General features: G+C 35.9%; 9 protein-coding genes across 9 annotated transcripts, besides 4 other annotated features; 6 read left to right on the forward strand and 3 right to left on the reverse strand.

Annotated features, from left to right (window-relative positions):
* Positions 1-467: 467 nt before the first annotated feature.
* On the forward strand, positions 468-2,101 carry TA17060 (ms1orf2 protein, putative; the record flags this gene model as incomplete). Its single annotated transcript, XM_948624.1, has 3 exons — positions 468-579; positions 623-734; positions 766-2,101. The coding sequence occupies 3 exons, from the start codon at positions 468-470 to the stop codon at positions 2,099-2,101; spliced, it is 1,560 nt and encodes a 519-aa protein (XP_953717.1).
* A 218-nt stretch (positions 2,102-2,319) lies between these two features.
* Positions 2,320-2,367: a sequence feature (Signal peptide predicted for TA17055 by SignalP 2.0 HMM (Signal peptide probability 0.993, signal anchor probability 0.001) with cleavage site probability 0.417 between residues 16 and 17).
* TA17055 (uncharacterized protein) lies at positions 2,320-2,925 on the forward strand (the record flags this gene model as incomplete). The annotated part of the gene is made up of 1 exon (XM_948625.1): positions 2,320-2,925. One exon carries the CDS (start codon positions 2,320-2,322, stop codon positions 2,923-2,925), a length of 606 nt encoding a protein of 201 aa, XP_953718.1.
* A 187-nt stretch (positions 2,926-3,112) lies between these two features.
* On the reverse strand, positions 3,113-3,958 carry TA17050 (merozoite-piroplasm surface antigen Tams1; the record flags this gene model as incomplete). The annotated part of the gene is made up of 1 exon (XM_948626.1): positions 3,113-3,958. One exon carries the CDS (start codon positions 3,956-3,958, stop codon positions 3,113-3,115), a length of 846 nt encoding a protein of 281 aa, XP_953719.1.
* Positions 3,119-3,178: a sequence feature (1 probable transmembrane helix predicted for TA17050 by TMHMM2.0 at aa 261-280).
* Positions 3,215-3,220: a sequence feature (GPI-Anchor Signal predicted for TA17050 by DGPI v2.04 with cleavage site probability 1.1019999 near 247).
* Positions 3,893-3,958: a sequence feature (Signal peptide predicted for TA17050 by SignalP 2.0 HMM (Signal peptide probability 0.995, signal anchor probability 0.002) with cleavage site probability 0.953 between residues 22 and 23).
* Positions 3,959-4,500: 542 nt separating this feature from the next.
* Positions 4,501-6,052, forward strand: TA17045 (uncharacterized protein; the record flags this gene model as incomplete). The annotated part of the gene is made up of 7 exons (XM_948627.1): positions 4,501-4,647; positions 4,714-4,785; positions 4,867-5,031; positions 5,077-5,140; positions 5,170-5,396; positions 5,428-5,912; positions 5,947-6,052. 7 exons carry the CDS (start codon positions 4,501-4,503, stop codon positions 6,050-6,052), a joined length of 1,266 nt encoding a protein of 421 aa, XP_953720.1.
* A 566-nt stretch (positions 6,053-6,618) lies between these two features.
* TA17040 (uncharacterized protein) lies at positions 6,619-8,918 on the reverse strand (the record flags this gene model as incomplete). Its single annotated transcript, XM_948628.1, has 4 exons — positions 6,619-7,210; positions 7,261-7,480; positions 7,513-8,532; positions 8,567-8,918. The coding sequence occupies 4 exons, from the start codon at positions 8,916-8,918 to the stop codon at positions 6,619-6,621; spliced, it is 2,184 nt and encodes a 727-aa protein (XP_953721.1).
* Positions 8,919-9,261: 343 nt separating this feature from the next.
* On the reverse strand, positions 9,262-11,786 carry TA17035 (glutamyl-tRNA synthetase, putative; the record flags this gene model as incomplete). The annotated part of the gene is made up of 8 exons (XM_948629.1): positions 9,262-9,312; positions 9,346-9,431; positions 9,523-9,688; positions 9,752-10,594; positions 10,637-10,761; positions 10,793-11,185; positions 11,238-11,314; positions 11,347-11,786. The coding sequence occupies 8 exons, from the start codon at positions 11,784-11,786 to the stop codon at positions 9,262-9,264; spliced, it is 2,181 nt and encodes a 726-aa protein (XP_953722.1).
* A 903-nt stretch (positions 11,787-12,689) lies between these two features.
* TA17030 (3' exonuclease, exosome component, putative) lies at positions 12,690-13,634 on the forward strand (the record flags this gene model as incomplete). Its single annotated transcript, XM_948630.1, has 5 exons — positions 12,690-12,747; positions 12,828-13,204; positions 13,238-13,294; positions 13,331-13,456; positions 13,488-13,634. 5 exons carry the CDS (start codon positions 12,690-12,692, stop codon positions 13,632-13,634), a joined length of 765 nt encoding a protein of 254 aa, XP_953723.1.
* Positions 13,635-14,159: 525 nt separating this feature from the next.
* TA17025 (60S ribosomal protein L2/L8, putative) lies at positions 14,160-15,076 on the forward strand (the record flags this gene model as incomplete). Its single annotated transcript, XM_948631.1, has 2 exons — positions 14,160-14,178; positions 14,319-15,076. The coding sequence occupies 2 exons, from the start codon at positions 14,160-14,162 to the stop codon at positions 15,074-15,076; spliced, it is 777 nt and encodes a 258-aa protein (XP_953724.1).
* A 439-nt stretch (positions 15,077-15,515) lies between these two features.
* On the forward strand, positions 15,516-18,736 carry TA17020 (iron-responsive element binding protein/aconitase, putative; the record flags this gene model as incomplete). Its single annotated transcript, XM_948632.1, has 8 exons — positions 15,516-15,751; positions 15,845-15,949; positions 15,980-16,250; positions 16,313-17,021; positions 17,065-17,240; positions 17,323-17,911; positions 17,957-18,296; positions 18,373-18,736. 8 exons carry the CDS (start codon positions 15,516-15,518, stop codon positions 18,734-18,736), a joined length of 2,790 nt encoding a protein of 929 aa, XP_953725.1.
* Between the last annotated feature and the right edge of the window lie 40 nt (positions 18,737-18,776).

Here is an 18,776-nt window from a genome sequence, read left to right on the forward strand (position 1 = left end):
TGGAACTGAACTAATTTCTTATCATATACTTACCCAGACTATTTAAACTTCTCTGAGTGATATAGTTGATATGTACTCCCGTTACCCTTGGCTATTAAGTAATCCTTGGGTCGGTTGTTGGGCTCGTGAGAGTAAAAGATCCAAAACATCCCAGATACCTTCATGTTTGCCCCTTGTTTATAATTATACATCTATATTTTATTTTCTTATCGTTCCCACTAGGCTTTTGCCTAATTGTAAACTGTTACCCTTAAATCCAAAACTTTGTTGTTTGGGTATCTTCTGGTCTAAGGCTAATTCCCTACCAAATCCAACTCATAGCATTTTTAAACCAAAACTTCCAACTTTTCGTATTTTAACATATACGATTCATAATTTTGCCTTAACCTGGGATTTTATTTAAGGGTATATTGGTTGTTTTGTATATTTTCACCAAGTTTGCCTGATCAAACCACTCATTTATAAAAATGGATAAAAATTGGAATAATGAAACCAATTCTGAGGAAAATTTGTCTAATATGAGCCTCGAATCCCTATCACTGGGACAAAGGCTATTATCTAAGTGCTTAAAAAAGACCGGTAGGCAAATAAACATATAAATAAAAATTAATATTTTATTCAGGCATAAGTGTAAGCGTACGAGGTATAGCAGTTAACACAACCAGCCAAATTAAGACAGCGGGAAGCGCTTGGAAATCAGAAGTAAAGTACGAATCAAACGTCGAAAGCAAAACGTAAGCTAACTAATTAAATAAAAATATGTAGCGGAACACTGGACGATGTTTCATTCCCAGATTTACTGGGCTCGAGTAACCGAGATGTTAGTGTAAATAATCGGATCTCGGAAACCTCAAGCGTCACCAACGACCAAGATCGCCTCTCCAAGGAACCTCGAAGTACCAGATACAAGTTCAAACATAGAATTTCAAGCGTTAAATCAGTTGCCAGCCCAGGATTCCATAGTAGTCGTGACAGCAGCTACTCCAACTCGTTATCTTTCAGAAATTCCAACAGCGATGACACTGATAATATCCTGGGTACCGACTTCCTGATGCCTGGAATGAAGGGCAACTACCCACTAGGGTTTACCAACTTCATCGGAAGAGGTGTAGAGTCACCACCTCCACCTCCACCTTCAGTGCCGTACCCAGCCAACCCTAACGGGATCTACCAAGGTTTTCAGCAGTATGCAACAAGGTTGAAGAGTAATTCGAGACCTCAAATGTTTAAACCAAACGTTATGGTGGAGTCGCCTACCGTCTCAGAGTCTAATTGGATGGACAACAAAAGTGATGGATATAACGAAGCTGAACTGACAACAGCAATTGACACTCTTAACCACTCAATTCTATCAGATAGAACAAGAGACGATAGACTTACAATTAAGCAGTATGTATCTGATAAGCTGTCGCAGCCTTTTCTGGATTTAACCAACTATAAAGACAACTCTCTTTTATTGCAAGAGTCATTAACCAACAAACTAGATGAAAGACTCGTCGGACAGCTAGAAAGTAGACTAACAAATCAGTTAGAAAACACATTATCAAATCAGCTGGAAAATACACTGTCAGACCAGCTGGAACCCACAATTCATGAAACTCTTACAAGTGATTTATCACCTTTAGCAGAGAAGCGTAAAAAGGATCGTTATCCAAGACGCAAAAAACCCACTAGTACATCTTCTAACGCTCAAACTGTAAATACTAATCAACCAAACATTAATGCTAAATCTCAAAAGGATAAAAAGGACAGGTTATTCACTAATCCTGATCCAACTAAAACTAATGACGTTCCAACTTCACAACCTCCAGACTCTACAGCGCCTCCCGCTACTTCTAGTGTTTCTGAACAGCCTCCTGACCCTAAAAATGATAAACTTCCCACCTCGGGAACAGGCTCCGGTAGGTCTCGTAGATCCCGTCACAGGCCCAAGTCCCACCACAGGGACGAGGATGAGAACTGGAGGAACTCCGCAAACGAAAAACCACAAAATAACGCAGTCAATTCAGAGAAAAATACACACGAACGGAAATATTTCAAAAGTAAGCCTAAGCATAAACATCAGCAAAACACTGAGCCGAATACCACTAAAGTTGATTAATCTCTTCGATATTATTTCCACATTAAATTAAATTGTCTGAGCCTCAGGAAACTAGTTGTTTTAAAAAATTTTGTAAAGTTGTTTTTTGTAACTTATTATCTGCCTAGCTTTTTGTCAGACCATGTTCTCCAGCTAGCTTGTTTTAATTTTATTTCCATTTTGTACATTTCAGTAAATAATTTAGCTAGTAAAAATATTTATGCAGTTAGTCTTTTCAAATGAAATATTTGTTACTTGTAATTTTTTATCTAAGTTCGTCCTGGACTCTCTGCTACTTTGAGATTAATCTCCACAACCTGGAGTTTAATTCAAACATAAGGGTCAGGAAACACCTAGGGTACACTTTGGACACTACCATTATCACTTCGATTGGCAGGGACAAAATTAACAGAATCTTGGACAACTGCATCGTTGTTTGGACTGGCGCCGGCAGTGAGGGTGTCGTCGAGATTTTTTTGCGTGAGAAGAATGGAAACCACCTCATGATGGAGATATACTCTGTGAATCAGGACGATGTGCGCAAGGACTACCATTTCGTGTTCACTCGCAGGTGCTGGCTGAGGACTAGTTTCATTCAGTACCAGAATTTGCTTAGGGACCTACGGCTCTATTCTCGTCCTATTAACGAGGCTTTAGGGGTTGTTGAGGACGATTACGATGCCTATTCTGAGTTCGACCGTCTTTTCAGTAAGATTAATAATTTCATTTTTACAATTCACTTAATTTTTACAGGTTCATTGCACACTGTGGAAAGAGATGACGAAAGTGAAGAGGAAGCTGCGATAACCAGAGTTTGCTGTTCTGCTTTTAGCTGGTTAGCGTGAGGGCCGCGATTTTACCGTGACTTGGATATTGATGACCTATAGCTGTTGAAGTTATATCTAAACATATAAGTTTAAAGTATAAAATTAAGTGGCATATAATGACTTAAGCTAGTTATTTAGTTTCTGCAATTGTATACAAATTATCAAAATTGTTTTAAAAGTTGATAAGTTGTTACGAACATGGGTTTTAAAGGAAGTAAAGGACTGATGAGAAGACGATGAGTACTGAGGCGAAGACTGCAAGGGGGGAGAACTTGTCGACAACTGGTTTGTAATCGGTTGACCAGGATGAGTTCATGGCATTCAAGGCCTTGTTTGCATCTGCCTGTGTCATTTGAACCCACTTATCGTCCTTAAGCTCGAAGTAGGTCTCCTTCAACCTTGAGTCACCGGTATAGAAGTAGTAGAGTTTGACGAACTTCTTGGAATCAGAACCAACAAAAACAACAACTTCAAGATACTTGGCATTGTTTGGTTTTCCGACTTCTTTCTTGTCGAAGGTGACTTTGGAAGGTTTAAATTCCTTTTTAAAGGTGTACATCTTTCCAGTGCCGAAGGCGGAGGAGGTGAACAAAGATGTATCTTCGAACTTGGAAGCATCTAGTTCCTTGGCGGATTTTCCCTTGAACAAGACATCATCGTAGTAGGTCTCGAATTTGACCTCAGAATATTCCTTGTCTCCCTTCTTCTTGAACATCTTTGGCTGGGCAGGGTGAAGATTAAGTCTGAACCACTCATCGGATTCATGCTTAAGTTTGAATGCCTGTACTGGGGTATGTTTTGAGGTGTCAACATTGAACAAGGTCTTGTCTCCGACCTTAAGGGTCTTGAAACGGTAGCCATCCGCGACAGTTAACTCAGTGGTGTTAGAGTCGACGTTTTTAAAGGTTACATTCTCACATGAAGTGAGAGTAACATCAAGAACAACATCTTTTTTTTCCTCCTTTTTCTTTTCATCCTCATTTGCAGCATTAACGGATGAGATAACGAAGAAGCTCAAATATAAGAACTTGAGGGTGGTCCTGGACAACATCTCAAATAATTATATTATAAAAAGATAAGAAAGGGCAGACTAGTGAGCGATTTAAATATTAAAAATTAACTAATTGGGTGGATGTTATGGAAAAAAAGACCAATAACTATAAGTGAAGTGAGATGGATATGCATTCACCATACAAAACAATGTCGCCCTACAAATTGTGTGCATGTTTATCTGTATCTATGCACTCATCACGCCTAATGCCTTATCCTCCATTGAAGTCCATCTTAATGAAATAACATGTATATTTATCCATTTTTCATTTTTTGATGACTATAAAAAGATGAATTTATTATTTTTTCAAACCAATAACCTGCTTTCTTTTTAAGTCACTAGACCCAGTTAAATATTAGGACAGAATTTCCCTCCACTTTACTTTATTTATTTCACACATTAATTTGTCATATTTTAATATAACATTATTATAAGTTAAATAGATAATATCCATGCATAATTTCCCGCACAAATAACCGTGATTCCACACATCATTTCCTTAAAACAATCATTCATTATGTTTTTATACTGAATTTGTCGTTATGAGCTGTCCTTACCCGCCTTCACTTTCATCAGAGTGTGATGTCTTTGAGTTTAATCAGTCTCCTTCAGATATTACCGGCCCGGATTTTGAAAATTTTCTTCAGCAAATACTACACCCTATTTATTCTCCAAATTACGTAAAGAGTGTATGTTTTTTATTTTAAATACAATGAAATTATAATATGGTGTGATTCCTAACATTTATTCTATAGGCGACGGTCCTCTATCCCTACCAAGAGAATCCTTGCATTGATTCTTTTAGAGAGAATCTTTTTAATTCTAAGGTATTTTATATATTTATACTTTTGATGTGTATTTGATTTTACCCCTTAATTTATTTAAAATGACTAATTTGAGTTAAACAGGACACATGCTTTGTTGTTTCGAACATTACTCTGACGTCTTTGCTTAATTTGGACTTTATTGTAAATTATTTGGTTCCCAAAAGACTCTCCGTTTTAAATATATATTATAATTATAAATCGAAAATCAATTTCATAATAAGCTCCAAAGGGGTGTTAACAATCAATGTATGTTTAATAATTTCATTTGTTATATTTTATAATAATTTATAGCTTGATCTGGAAGTTTTCAGAACTATAGGATTGTCAAACTGTAATATAACACATCGCAACGAAGGTTTGATTTAGTGGTAATAACTTCTTTAGATGAGTCTGTGACTTTGGAAATAAATTTACTGGACACATCGTATTTGAAACCTCATTCGAGGCTTTACGAACGTTTACTATTTAGTTTATCAAAGATATCGCCATCAACTGTGATCATTTTATCGGAAATTTTAAACTCTATGGATTTGAACGAGCTTAGAACATCTCTAAAGGCGGGTCAAGAGGTTACAATTTCTCCCTGTCGTACTAATGTTGAGCATTTTAGGGTAATTTTGAGACCCAAAAGTTTCATCTTAGGTCCCCCTGAACCACAAGGAATACTCTCTAAAGTTCTTTAGTGAAAACATTGAGAAGTTAGTTGAAGAACAGAGCCATGAATTAAACGGAAGTTGTGGAAAACGTCTTAAAACTGATACTGATAACGATGATTTGGAACATAGATATGAGAAAATGGAAAGTCAGAGAGAGATTTTGGTAAAGGTATTTAGCACATTGAAAAAGAAACCGTTAAAAAGCAAGCAAGTGATTAAGGACATGATCCACGAACTGAATAGGAAGAATTTAAACGAATTTTCAGAAAAGAAAACACCAATACACAACCTTATATCTTTCATAGATCACATAAACCTCGAAAGTCTCAAGGTTGGCTCCTGTAATTTCTCTAATTCAAACGATACCGATCAACAAAACGCAGTTAACAACACAGAAACATATGAGTTGTTGAAATTAAATAATGGTATAATATCAAACGAGTATTCATTTAATCTGTTAAAGGAAGCATGGTATGAATAAATATATAAATAAGATATTCATTAGGGTGTTGCTGAGGGAGGTGGGACTTGTAATAATATCATTGTACTATATAAATGGGAAGAAGGTTGGATGTGAGTCACTTTCAAAAGGTAAAGTTTTAGGATTCTAATTTCATAACACAGTTGGACCTAAGTTGGGTGGATTCCTACACATCATATTTAGTAAACCAAAAAATGAAGATAAAGTTGTAACAGTGATTTGTAAATTTAACTAACTTTTAAAATTTAATGTGTTGATTATTACATTATAAATTCATGTGTAGGGCTTATTATTTCTTGTTTTCGTGAAACTGAAATTAGATAATATAATTTGCGTATAAACATTTAAATTTCAAATAAATATGGGTTTAAAAACCAGAGTAATTATTATAGAGGTGAGAATAATAAATGTGTAAAGTGAATAATAAATTTAAAATGACTCAATTAAACCAAATTTGCCAAATAATTAAAAATAACAAAATCTTAAACTCAATAAATAACAATACTTCATTAATTTTAAAGCCAATTTGTTCTCAAATATTTAAACTGCATTTCAGTGTCCCAGAAGAAAAAGAAATCATCACAAATAACGTCCTTCTTAGAACCTGGGGAACAAATATGAGAAGGAAAACCTATAAAAGTAAAAAGAAAAAAAGATTTATACGAATAGGAGAACGGATTCTTAGAATAAGCTGAACTAGCTCTTCTTTGCGATAGGGTTATAGGTGTAGACGTAGTTATCATAATCGAAGGTAGATAATTGAGGATTACTACCCTTCTGATCCCGGTAAATCTTAACCATCCAGTCGTAAAATTCAGACCTGGACGACATTGATTGAGCGAACTTCGTCTCAGAGAAGCCCTTGGAGATGTTCGCAAGCTTCCTGATCATGCCAACCATGATCTTTTTGATGAGGAATGTGATAAATTTCATAGGAACGAGTTTTACCTCCTGAGTTACATTTCCATAAACCTCCATTAAGGTCTCATTCTCGCCGTAGGGGAAGAGAAGGAAACAAATATCGCCAGACTTTTGGTTCTTCCTTTTTGGTACACTACTGCTGATATTGTACCTGGATAAGGTACAGTTGTTCTTACTGTCCAGACTAATAAAACCGCTCGTGTCCTCAAGACCACTCTTCCTCATGGACTTTACGACTGTTTCGAATTCTTTCTTGTTTGAGGGAGGATTGCAGCAACAAATTATAACGCAGTTTGCCTCATCAAGAAGATTTGTTGATAAGGCATAAACAAGAGACTCCTTATGTCCAACGACAGGGTATTCATATCTCTAAAATAATATTTAATATAATCAACAATTATATATAGCAACTAAGACTTTCGTATTATATATGAGTGGCTTGCCTGTCTAGAAATACGACTAGTTTTAGAAAAGGTGTGTAGGTCCTGACTGTCCTTCAAAAATGAAACCCACTCAAGTCTTAACTCGGTCTGTGAAATAATAGTTAAAGCAGTTATTATGTCACAAGGCAATTTGCCCCTGACCTTTATTGAAACACAGTTTTTTTCCAAAAAGTAAAAGGTTTCGAGGGGTTTGTCTAAAAAGTCGTTAGGAAGCACTGAAACTTACTGGTCTCCTTAACCCAGAATCCAGAACCCTCAGTCTTCCTGAGATTAAAATGACCCTTTAGAAGATCAATTCTTTCATAGTTTAAAAGACGATTAGTCCTCAGAATGTAGTTCAAAGTATCGTGGGAACCCACGAAAAGACCTTCAGGCCACTTGTCCCTCGATGAACCCAAGTCCCTAAATGTTCTGGAACTATCATAGCTAAGCCATGGAGAGTTAAGGTCCTGACTCATATCATCACTATTCAAATCTGGTAAGTTTTCGAGATTGGATTCTTTGGTTTCGTAATTTGAGTGGACTGACACTTGAGGATAAAGATTTGCGTCAGTAAATGATTCTATCTTGGAAGATAGATTTTTATCGTAAAGGAATTTATCGGCATTTTCTGTGGTAAAAATACTGTTTCTACATTGAAATAGCCTTTCCACATCATAATTAGTTTTAGAAAATACTGAATGTACCGATAAGTGCCACAATTCCTCGATTATTCGTTGGTTGAACTTAAAGCATAGCTCTGTCAAGTCAAACATTTTAAACCTGTTCATAATATCAAAAATAATTATCCTCTCTGCCAAGTTGTTGACAAACAAAGGGTCCTTCGACATTTCTTCTAGCCTAATTCTTACACTCTTTGGGGTCCCAGAAGGGAGATTAAAGCTCAAATTGAAAAGTGGGTAGCGTCCTGTGGAATCAAGGGAATTGGTGTAGTTGTTGTCATAATTCCTATCATAAACTTGTTTCAACCTCCTAAAAATGTTGCAAATCAGTTTATCTGCAAATAAATGCCGATTATCTTCAACTGCTTTTGTTGCTAACTTGTGGCTGTAGTCAACAAATACTAATAAAGCTTTTTCTAGTGTCTCAGGGTCAAGTTCATACTCTATTTCAGATTCAGGTACAAGTTCTCTAATGCTGCAAGTCTCTGATACTGGATGAATAGAACATGTTTTAGAAGCATTCCGATCAACACTTGGGAGGTCATTTGTTTCAAAAGTGTCCTTACGTGTTTGTGATCGGTCACCTAAAAGAACTTATAAAATATTTCTAAAACTTACTATCATCTAAAACTTTGGATAGGTCCTGGTGAAATGTATCTATGCTGGTATGTACTGAATACTCGAAAGTGTCCTTTATCTGGAAGTATTCTTTGAGGAAGGACAGAGTGTCGGAGACGATGGTTTTAGATAAATTGTCCAGACATTTCTTAAGTATTGTAAATTTTCGATCATCTTTGTTTTCACTTTTAAGTTCTTCATTATTTGTTGTTCCCAGTTCCTGTTCGATTTGTTTATTTATTGAGCCTTCGGTTGCGTAACGGATGAAGGACTCTATAGAACTTTTTCGGTTAGCTGTTGATAAATCATCCTTGCTGTACAGACATGTATCTATGGAAAAGGAGTGATCCATTTAATTTAAAATGTGTATGTGTTCAGTTGGTTAATGTTACTCTCAAAATCCAACGGTCAAAAGGTTTTTAGTACACATAGCCAATATTAATGAATATGTTGAAAAATATAAAAATAAATTATCTATATAAAATAAATTAGAGCACAAAATCAAATTAAAACCTGTTGAATTAGATAATCACGAATTGTCGAAGCGGAGTTTGCCTTCCTGCCAGAAGGCTAAACATGTGCAACGATGTGCAAGGGAAGACATAATATCTAGTGTCACATACAAATATTATGTATTATTTAAGCGTAAGGTTTAGCATATTGACCAAAAATTGGGAACCAAGTGGGTTAGATGTTTAAGTGATGTTGAAACATTTCTTTTGTTTGGGTTTTGCGGCTTTACCGTCCTTGAATTAATTATTATTGGTTTTAAAACATACCGGGATTTGAACTAACACTAATCTTCCTGAATCGTGTGGCTGGTCAACTATATAGTACCCCTTCCTCTCAAGTTGTAGTACCGTTCCTAACACATTTTATTAAAATTTACTCTTAATTACAGAAAATTGATAAAATATGAATATAGTTATTTAAATGCTCAATAAATTGTTTTATACCTTTTTTAAGGTTAGATAAAGCCCATTCTCCCAGAGCTTTTGTGACCCATTCAGTTTGAGGTTCCAAAAATTCTTTCATGTTGTTATCATCATCCCCCAAAATTTCTGAGTCAACTTTGTCCACCTTCAACAAGTGTCCGTATTCAACCAAATCACAGTCAACGGCCTATAAATAAATTAATAAACTGTAAAAATATTCGTTATTTGATTGAATAGATAAAAAACTAACTGTCTTTGTCGTTTTCACAGGTAGCCAATGTATTTTCTTCTTTGTTAACTTGAAATCTCCTTGTAGGTTTAATTTAAGTTGTAGATTAGCCTTATCTACAAATGCATTTCCCCATTTCATTAATGTAACTTCTTCCGATTGGTCAATTAAGTTGAAATCTTCTCTTTCAATCATGACTTGGTCTCCGAAAACCAGTTCAATTTCTCCGAGTTCTGGATTTTTGGGGTGAAGTGGCCTTGTTTTAACAGCTGGTTCTTGGAAATTGACTACTTTGAGGACAACGTGGTCTGAAACAACAGCTGTATATCTAGGCGATTCTGGGTCTATAATCTGTTTATTCTTCGCCCACAATTTGTCCCACTCCATCAAATTGACTGATTTTGATGGTCCTTGATCCAAAATGAATTCAAACAATGCTTTTACCGATAAACCTCTTCTAAGTATTCCTTTGACCGTTGGCATTCTTGGGTCATCCCATCCTGTGACTAGTTTGTTTTCCACAAACCACCTAAGTTTTCTTTTTGAAAGTGTTGTTCTAACGAAATTCATCCTGCTGAACTCGTAAACCTCCACATGTCTAAGCTCACATTTCTCAAGAACCCAGTAATACAGCGGTATCCTATCTGAATACTCGTTTGTTCTCAGGGAGTGGGAAACTCCCTGAAGTGAGTCAACAATCGGACATGCAAACTCGTAAGTTGGATATGCCTTGTACTTATCTCCAGTTCTATGGTGAGGTACATTAGTAACACATCTGTAAAACACTGGGTCTCTCAAACATTTGTTCTTAGAGGTCATGTCCATCTTTGCCCTTAAACAATTTTTTACTCCAACCTCACTACCCTAACCATCCATTAGTATATTATTTATTTATATCCTAAATACCTTAAGCATTTCACTAAACAGTTCTAAATTTTTCTCAACTGAGTTGTTCCTTGCTAAAGACTCAACACCTTCTCCTCTCTGTTTCCTCATCGTTTCAACGTCTGTGTCATCGCAATAACAACAGCCTATTTATTATTGTGTTAATACAAATGATACCTTTTTTTATTAACTTTACTGCGTATTCTTGGAACGTGTCAAAATAGTCTGAAGTGTAACTCAATTCATCATATTTAATTCCCAAGCTCTCCAGGTCCTCCATAATGGAGTCCACGTATTCGTCCTTTTCTTTAGATGGGTTTGTATCATCAAATCGTACAAGCATCTTCCCCCTGTACTTTTGAGCAAAGTAGAAGTTGAGCAGTGCCGCCTTTGCGTGTCCAATATGCAAATATCCCGACGGTTCTGGAGGGAATCTGGTGACAACGCAACCTTCCTTTGCTCCTTTAAGGACACCTTTGTATGAGTTATCTTGTTGTTCTTGTTTTGTAAATGGCTTTTTATATGTTGCGCTTGACGGTGTTTCATATCCATTTAAGCATCCTGAAGTTCCTAAATTTATTTTTAATATTAATTCAAAATTTTTTAGATTATTTTTACACACCTGGTACATTTGAAATGAAGTTATACCATCTTGCCAGGTGAGGGTACTTATTCTTAAGGGAGTTTACATTACATGTTCTGAAACCAATTATTTGACTATGTTTACATACCTTCTTAGCAGGCTAAAGTGTAAAATATCTGATAAAGATAATCTATGGCCTATTAAATACGTTCTTTGTGCCAAATGTTTATTCATATTTTCCAAATAACTATCATTTTCTGTAAAATTTCCTTTATTTTCCGCTAATTTTGATTTTTCTGATAATAAAACTTTAAACCAATATTCCAGCTCTGAGTTGTTTACAACATCTAGCAGTTTATCGCAATATGGAAGCACAGAACAAAGGTTTTTCAACAAATCAACTTCATTAAACTTATCCCCGTTTAGTGAGAACTCATTATTTTGCAACTTGTTATCTAAATTAAAAACTACTTTGGAAGAATCAGATTTCTGTAGGTATTTCGATATGCTTGATAGAATAACTGCTCCGTAGGGTGGGTTCTGTACAGAATAGTTTACAACTAGTTGTTCTGAACCTTTATTATACATTTTATGAATGTTTGGAGATAATTTATACTAAAATGGTACACTAACAACATCACATTAACCGGAACTGACACTATAAATTTAAAAAGTTGTAAAAAATAAACAATTTTTTATAATTAATATACTTGTATAATTTGTTTCTAAATATTCTTGTATTTATAGAAAGTTTTTTTAAATGATTCTTATTTTTATTTATAATTGATTATTGACATCTTACACATTGTTTTCGTTAACATTGTTTTATTAATCATAAAATCATTTCAAAATAATAATAATAATATCGCAAACCTATAGAATTGTATAATAATTTTTCAATCTTATAAATGGTGCTCTCCTTCATACATTTGATTGAGGCATCCGTTCTTCTCCTAAATGCAATGGGAATCCTTAACGAAAAAAGAGTTTTGAGGCCTTTAGGTTTGGATAAACCGAATTATAATAACACCTTCAAAAGCAAACTGTCGCTTCTTTTTCACTCCGTTCGTACATATCTAAGAGTCCTATTAATTCTTTTGAATATCATCATAATCACTCTCGAATTATTAGTTGGATGAATGAAATCATGTAAAATATTTTATACTCAGTTTTGTTTATTTCAAAAGTTTTAAATTTCTCATTTGGCTCTTATAAATTACAATACTTTCTTTATCACTCACATAGTCTCATTTTGTTGTGAAGAATTAATATAATGTGGTTTAACCTCTAGTATTGATATTATTTGGTGTTATTTCTACACATTTGGTTTCAACGTGCGACTTTCCTTGGGACATTAATTCTGTGAAGTCCATACATCATTTCTTAATTTAATATTTTAATTGTTTGTATTTAATATATTTTAGTTCCATAATGTATTTTTATATATTTAGGTGTTTTAATCTTTGAGTATACTTAACAAAAATTTCCGTGATGGAATCTTCAAATGATATCTTAATGAGTGACTCGTTTAACGAGTTAAGGCCTTTAGGTAAGAATATGTTTACTGTATAATTTTTAGTTAACTCTAATACCAACTATTTTCTTAAAATAAAACATTAATGTGTACAGAAATTAAGATGTCAACTTCCAGCACCTTCTCGGGCTCTTGTATTATTAATTTGGGGAACACAATAGCTAAATGCTTAGTTAATTTACCAAAGATATCAACTAAAAAGGCCTCAACTGAATATGGCCAATTTACGCTTGAACTAACGTCAAACTATCTGTTTCACACCCCAAAGTATCTGGAAACACTAAAATCTCATATCATTGAAACGTTCGAAAGACATATTCTCTTACAAAATTACCCATCGCAAATCATTGAGGCATACATCATCGTTTCAAACGACGATGGAGGTCTCCTTCCTGCCCTTATCATGGGAATGTGCCTCGCGTTAATCGACTGCGGAATACAAGTGTACGATGTTATTTCGGCCTGTTCAGTGGTATATAAATAAATCAACTCAATTATTATTCAGTGTATTTTTAAAGATCATGATGGAAACTTGGTAACTGGACTAGATTTTAACAAAACGGTACCACTAATATATATTCTGATATAATGGAATTAGGAACTATCTTATTACCAGTCAAAGGACCCTTACTTTACTGTTGTGAACCTGGGGTACTGCTGCAATTTACGCAATGTTGCATTTTTGGAATCAAAGGGGAATTATTCAGCGGAACATATCGGAAAAGTTAGAATCTAATATTAGTAAAAATGTGTAGGCGTTGGAAGTTGCCGAGGTGGCCTGTAACTTAATTTCTGGAGAGTTATTTAAGATTTTAAAGGAAAACCACACATGGAGATGTGAAAATTCTAATTTCGCATTACAAACAGAATATATTCAGCCTGATGTGGATTTAAATAAATAATGTAGTAATAAATAAATTCATTGCTAGATAATTCCCTAACACATGGATAAAATACAACTGTTGGAACGTATTTTATCAAATGTTAACTAAGTTTAATGTTTTAAGGTTAATTTTTTTGAGATCATTGAGGTGATAGAAAAATAAAGAATTTGTGAGAGTCAAATTTTAAAAACGAAGATAGGGGAAGTATATTATATAAAAATTAAGATGTTAAAGTAAATAAAATAATATTTAATCTCTACTACTTGGAGTCAAGTTAAGCCAATATAGGTGGGGAATCTTCCCCATTCTTATGTGTTAAAGAGCCAAATAAAGCATTAAATATAGTCTACCCCTCAAGCAATATTCGGTATAGAAGGGTATTTTAAATATTTTTTGGGGTTCATATATATTATTTCGGAAATTCTATTAATTTAAGATAAATCTTAGCCTGATTCTATTTGGGGCATAGATTTTCAAATTTTTATCCATATCGGTTTATTACTATTTTATTTTCAATATAAAACGATTTAATATATATTCCAGATGGGACGAGTTATTAGAAGTAAGTTTTAATCCTTTTATCTACGTAATTATACCGCTTCCCACATAGTGACACCTATTTAACTATAACTGCTCTACTTTACCTGTTATCATTATCCTTTGATGCTTGATTTGTTTATAATTTAATAATTTTTAATTTAGGTCAGAGGAAGGGAAGAGGCTCAGTGTTTAGAGCCCATACCCACAAGAGGAAGGGCGCAGTGAAGCTCAGACGCCTCGACTACGCAGAGACACATGGTTATATAAGAGGTGTTGTAAAGGATATAGTTCATGACCCAGGAAGAGGAGCTCCACTGGCTAAAGTAGTATTCAGGAATGCATACAAGTATGGCCTTGATAGAGAGTTGTTCGTAGCAGTTGAAGGACTTTATACAGGCCAATTTGTATACTTCGGATCAAACGCATCCTTGGCAGTAGGGAACTGCCTACCACTTGGAAAAATGCCAGAAGGTACAGTGGTAAGCTGCCTTGAAGAAAAGAAAGGTGATAGAGGGAGAGTAGCAAAGACATCAGGAAGTTATGCAACAGTAATTAGTCATTCTGATGATGGAAAAACTACTAGAATCAGACTCCCTTCAGGAACTAGGAAGACAGTTAGCTCAGCAGCTAGAGGTATTGTGGGAGTCGTTGCTGGTGGTGGAAGAATTGATAAGCCACTCCTTAAGGCTGGTGTATCCTATCACAAGTATAAAGCCAAGAGAAACTGCTGGCCTAAAGTTAGAGGTGTGGCAATGAACCCAGTCGAACATCCACATGGTGGTGGTAACCATCAGCACATTGGACATCCCTCAACCATTTCCAGACTTGCTCCACCAGGACAGAAAGTTGGTCTCATCGCCGCCAGAAGAACTGGTCTTCTACGTGGTAGTAAGAAAAAGAAGTTCGCTAAAGAATCTTAATTTCTTTATCCCCTTGAATTACACAATTATATACTTGTTCTTATCTAGTTGTTATTTATATTGTTTTGAGTAAAAAATTGGTATCTTCGATAAATAAATTAATTAAAGCTTATTCGAGGTTTAAGGCAGGTATGAGGCTTTAAGGTAAAAAAATCTAACACCATACTGACAGGAATCACTCGAACAGTAAAAAGAACACATTGATGTTCAATAACTTATTTTAATCGAATAACAGTTAGTAGTAAATAATTTTAACCAAAATCAGGGATAACTTTTTTTCAATGATATTTAAAATTAAAGATAAACGAGGAATCCAAAACTATGAAAATCAATAATCGTCTCGAGTGAAATTCATTTTCATTTTTAAACTGTACTTGAAATTAAAATTTTTTCTAATTAAAAATATTTCAATAAGTTTAAAGAGATAATTTAAACTAATATGCTAGTATCATTCGGAGAAAAGTTAGGATTAAAAAGCGGCCACTCAGTCCTGAGACAAATGAAAAACTTCAGTTCTTCCAGACCCAACCCGTTCGAAAAGGTTAAGAAAACCCTTGCGGGAACAAACAAGAAGTATTTCTCCCTGAGGGACCTCAAAGACCCGAGACTTTTTGAACTTCCGTTCTCAATCAGAGTGCTTTTGGAAGCAGCAGTAAGAAATTGTGATGAGTTCAGGTAAAATAGTAGAAATATAGAATAAATAGAAATTAAAAATTATTGAGTTTAGTATAAAATATATAAAACTGGATTGAATTCATAAATGTGTAGCACAACTAGTAATGATGTTGAGAAGATTTTGGGCTGGGCCAAAAATAGCCTAAACCAGACAGAAATCCCATTTATACCCTCAAGAGTCCTACTCCAGGACTTCACGTATGTTTTGTAGGTAATAATGTGGTTCAGAGGCGTACCAACGATCGTTGATTTGGCTGCGATGCGTGATTTCGTAGCAAAGTCTGGCAAGGACCCAACCAGGATTAACCCGCTGGTACCAGTGGACCTTGTGATCGACCACTCAGTTCAAGTGGACTTTAGCCGAGATTCTAAAGCACTGGCACTGAACCAGGAAACCGAAATGAACAGAAATTCAGAAAGGTTCAGGTTTCTTAAATGGGGAGCACAAACATTTAAAAATACACTCATTGTTCCGCCAGGATCAGGAATTGTCCACCAGGTATTTGTCAGACAGTGGTCTCAATGATAACTATTATATATGAATGATATAATGAGTTTTAGGTAAACCTGGAGTTTTTGGCAAGGTGTTTGTTTGATAAGAATGACGTTTTGTACCCGGACTCCGTGGTTGGAACGGACTCCCATACTACGATGATTAACGGGCTGGGAGTTGTAGGCTGGGGAGTTGGAGGAATTGAAGCAGAGGCAACTATGCTGGGACAGCCGATAAGCATGTTACTTCCACAAGTGGTTGGATTTGAACTTGTTGGGAAACCAAGCGAAAATGTGTTTTCAACGGATGTGGTTTTGGCAGTTACAAGTCTTTTGCGTAGCGGAGCAGGAGTGGTGGGCAAGTTTGTTGAGTTCTTTGGAGAAGGAGTCAAGTACTTATCTTTAGCAGACAGAGCAACGATTGCAAACATGGCGCCAGAGTACGGAGCCACAGTGGGTTTCTTCCCTATTGACCAGTTAACACTTGATTACCTGCTCCAAACAGGGCGACCAAACGAAAAGGTTGACCTTCTGGAGAGGTACTCTAAGGAGAACCTTCTCCATACATCAACCAGTGAAGCTGGTTCAATTAAGTACAGCACAGTTGTAAGACTTGACCTGAGCACTCTGACCCCTAGCATAGCTGGCCCAAAGAGACCTCAGGACAACATACCACTACACCTTGTTAAAACCAAGTACTCGGAACTCCTAACAAGCAAAGACACCAAGGGATACGGTTTAGACACGTTGTCAAATAAAGTTAAATTCACATACAAAGGTATGCTCAAATTAATTAATACTGTAACTAAATTAATAATTAGGAAACGAGTATGAGTTGGATAATGGATCTGTGGTAATTGCGAGTATTACGTCATGTACTAACACCAGCAACCCGTCTGTAATGTTGGCAGCTGGACTTTTGGCCAAAAATGCAGTGGAACACGGGCTCTCAGTCAAACCTTACATTAAGACTTCATTATCACCGGGATCCAAAACTGTATTACTTAGACAATTATTTATCCCTTGGATTATGACAATATATAGTTAAAATATTTAATTCATCTGATTAAATTTAATAGGTGACTCGATATTTGGAGTTGAGTGGACTAATAGGATACTTGGAAAAACTAGGCTTTTACATTGCAGGTTACGGCTGTATGACGTGCATAGGGAACTCCGGAGAGCTCGACCCTGAGGTGACTGAAGCTATTTTAAATAACAAGCTGGTGGTTTCATCGGTTCTCTCAGGGAACAGAAACTTCGAGGGAAGAGTCCACCCGCACACCAGAGCAAACTTTCTTGCTTCACCGCCACTTGTAGTTGCCTTCGCACTGGCTGGAAACGTCAATTTCGACCTGATGAGCGAACCTCTGGGGGTTAGCTCTAAAACTGGAAAGCCAGTTTTCCTCAATGACCTGCTCCCAAGTAAGGAGGAGGTGTCTAGCTTAGAGGCTCAGTTCGTGAAGGCTAGCTTATTCAACGAAGTTTACCACAACATTACTGAGGGAAGTGACTCCTGGCGAAAACTTAACTCACCTAAATCAGAGCTGTACCCATGGGAGGAGCTTTCAACGTACATCCAGCACCCTCCGTACTTCAAGGGCATGCATTTGGATAAGCTAAATGAAGTTAAGCCGATTAAGGACGCACGAGTTTTACTTCTCCTAGGTATTATTTTTTTATTCATAATTTCTCATAATTAATTATTTTTAGGGGACTCTATAACCACTGATCACATAAGTCCAGCGGGTAACATTGCTAAGAACTCACCGGCAGCAAGGTTCCTCATGGAAAATGGCGTTGAGCAAAAGGACTTTAACTCATACGGGTCCAGGAGAGGAAACGACAAGGTTATGTCTAGGGGCACTTTCGCCAACATTAGGATCAACAACCTTCTCTGTCCAGGACAGGGCCCAAACACAGTCCACTTTCCCACTAACAAGCTTATGTCAGTTTATGATGCTTCCGAATTGTACCAGAAAGAGAATACACCTCTCGTAGTTGTTGCAGGAAAGGAGTACGGAACGGGATCCTCAAGAGACTGGGCTGCTAAGTAACTCATTTATTTAAAAATTTTATAGTTATCCAACCACAAGATCTTTTATATAATTGTGTATCTAATTGTTTAGGGGACCTCTTCTGCTTGGAGTTAAAGCCATTTTAGCGGAATCTTTTGAAAGAATCCACCGAACCAACCTTGTTGGATGCGGCATTTTACCTTTACAATTTCTAGATGGGCAAAACGCCACAACTCTTAATCTTAGCGGTAATTTACACTTTAGTTTTCAAAATTTAACAGGAACTGAGAAATTTACTGTTCAGCTTGGAAATGATGTTGAACCTGGTTCTTTGGTCAGGGTCACCACTGACACTGGATTATCATTTGACACTAAATGCAGAATTGACACACAAATCGAGGTATTCCTTCCACTAATTATTTTCATTTTCAGGGTGAGTACTACAAACACGGTGGAATATTACAATATGTTCTAAGGTCGATTTGTAAGTCGGATTGATTTATAATTTCATCTTG

This window comes from Theileria annulata, chromosome 1 (assembly GCF_000003225.4).
Source record: "Theileria annulata chromosome 1, complete sequence, *** SEQUENCING IN PROGRESS ***".
Lineage (NCBI taxonomy): Eukaryota > Apicomplexa > Aconoidasida > Piroplasmida > Theileriidae > Theileria > Theileria annulata.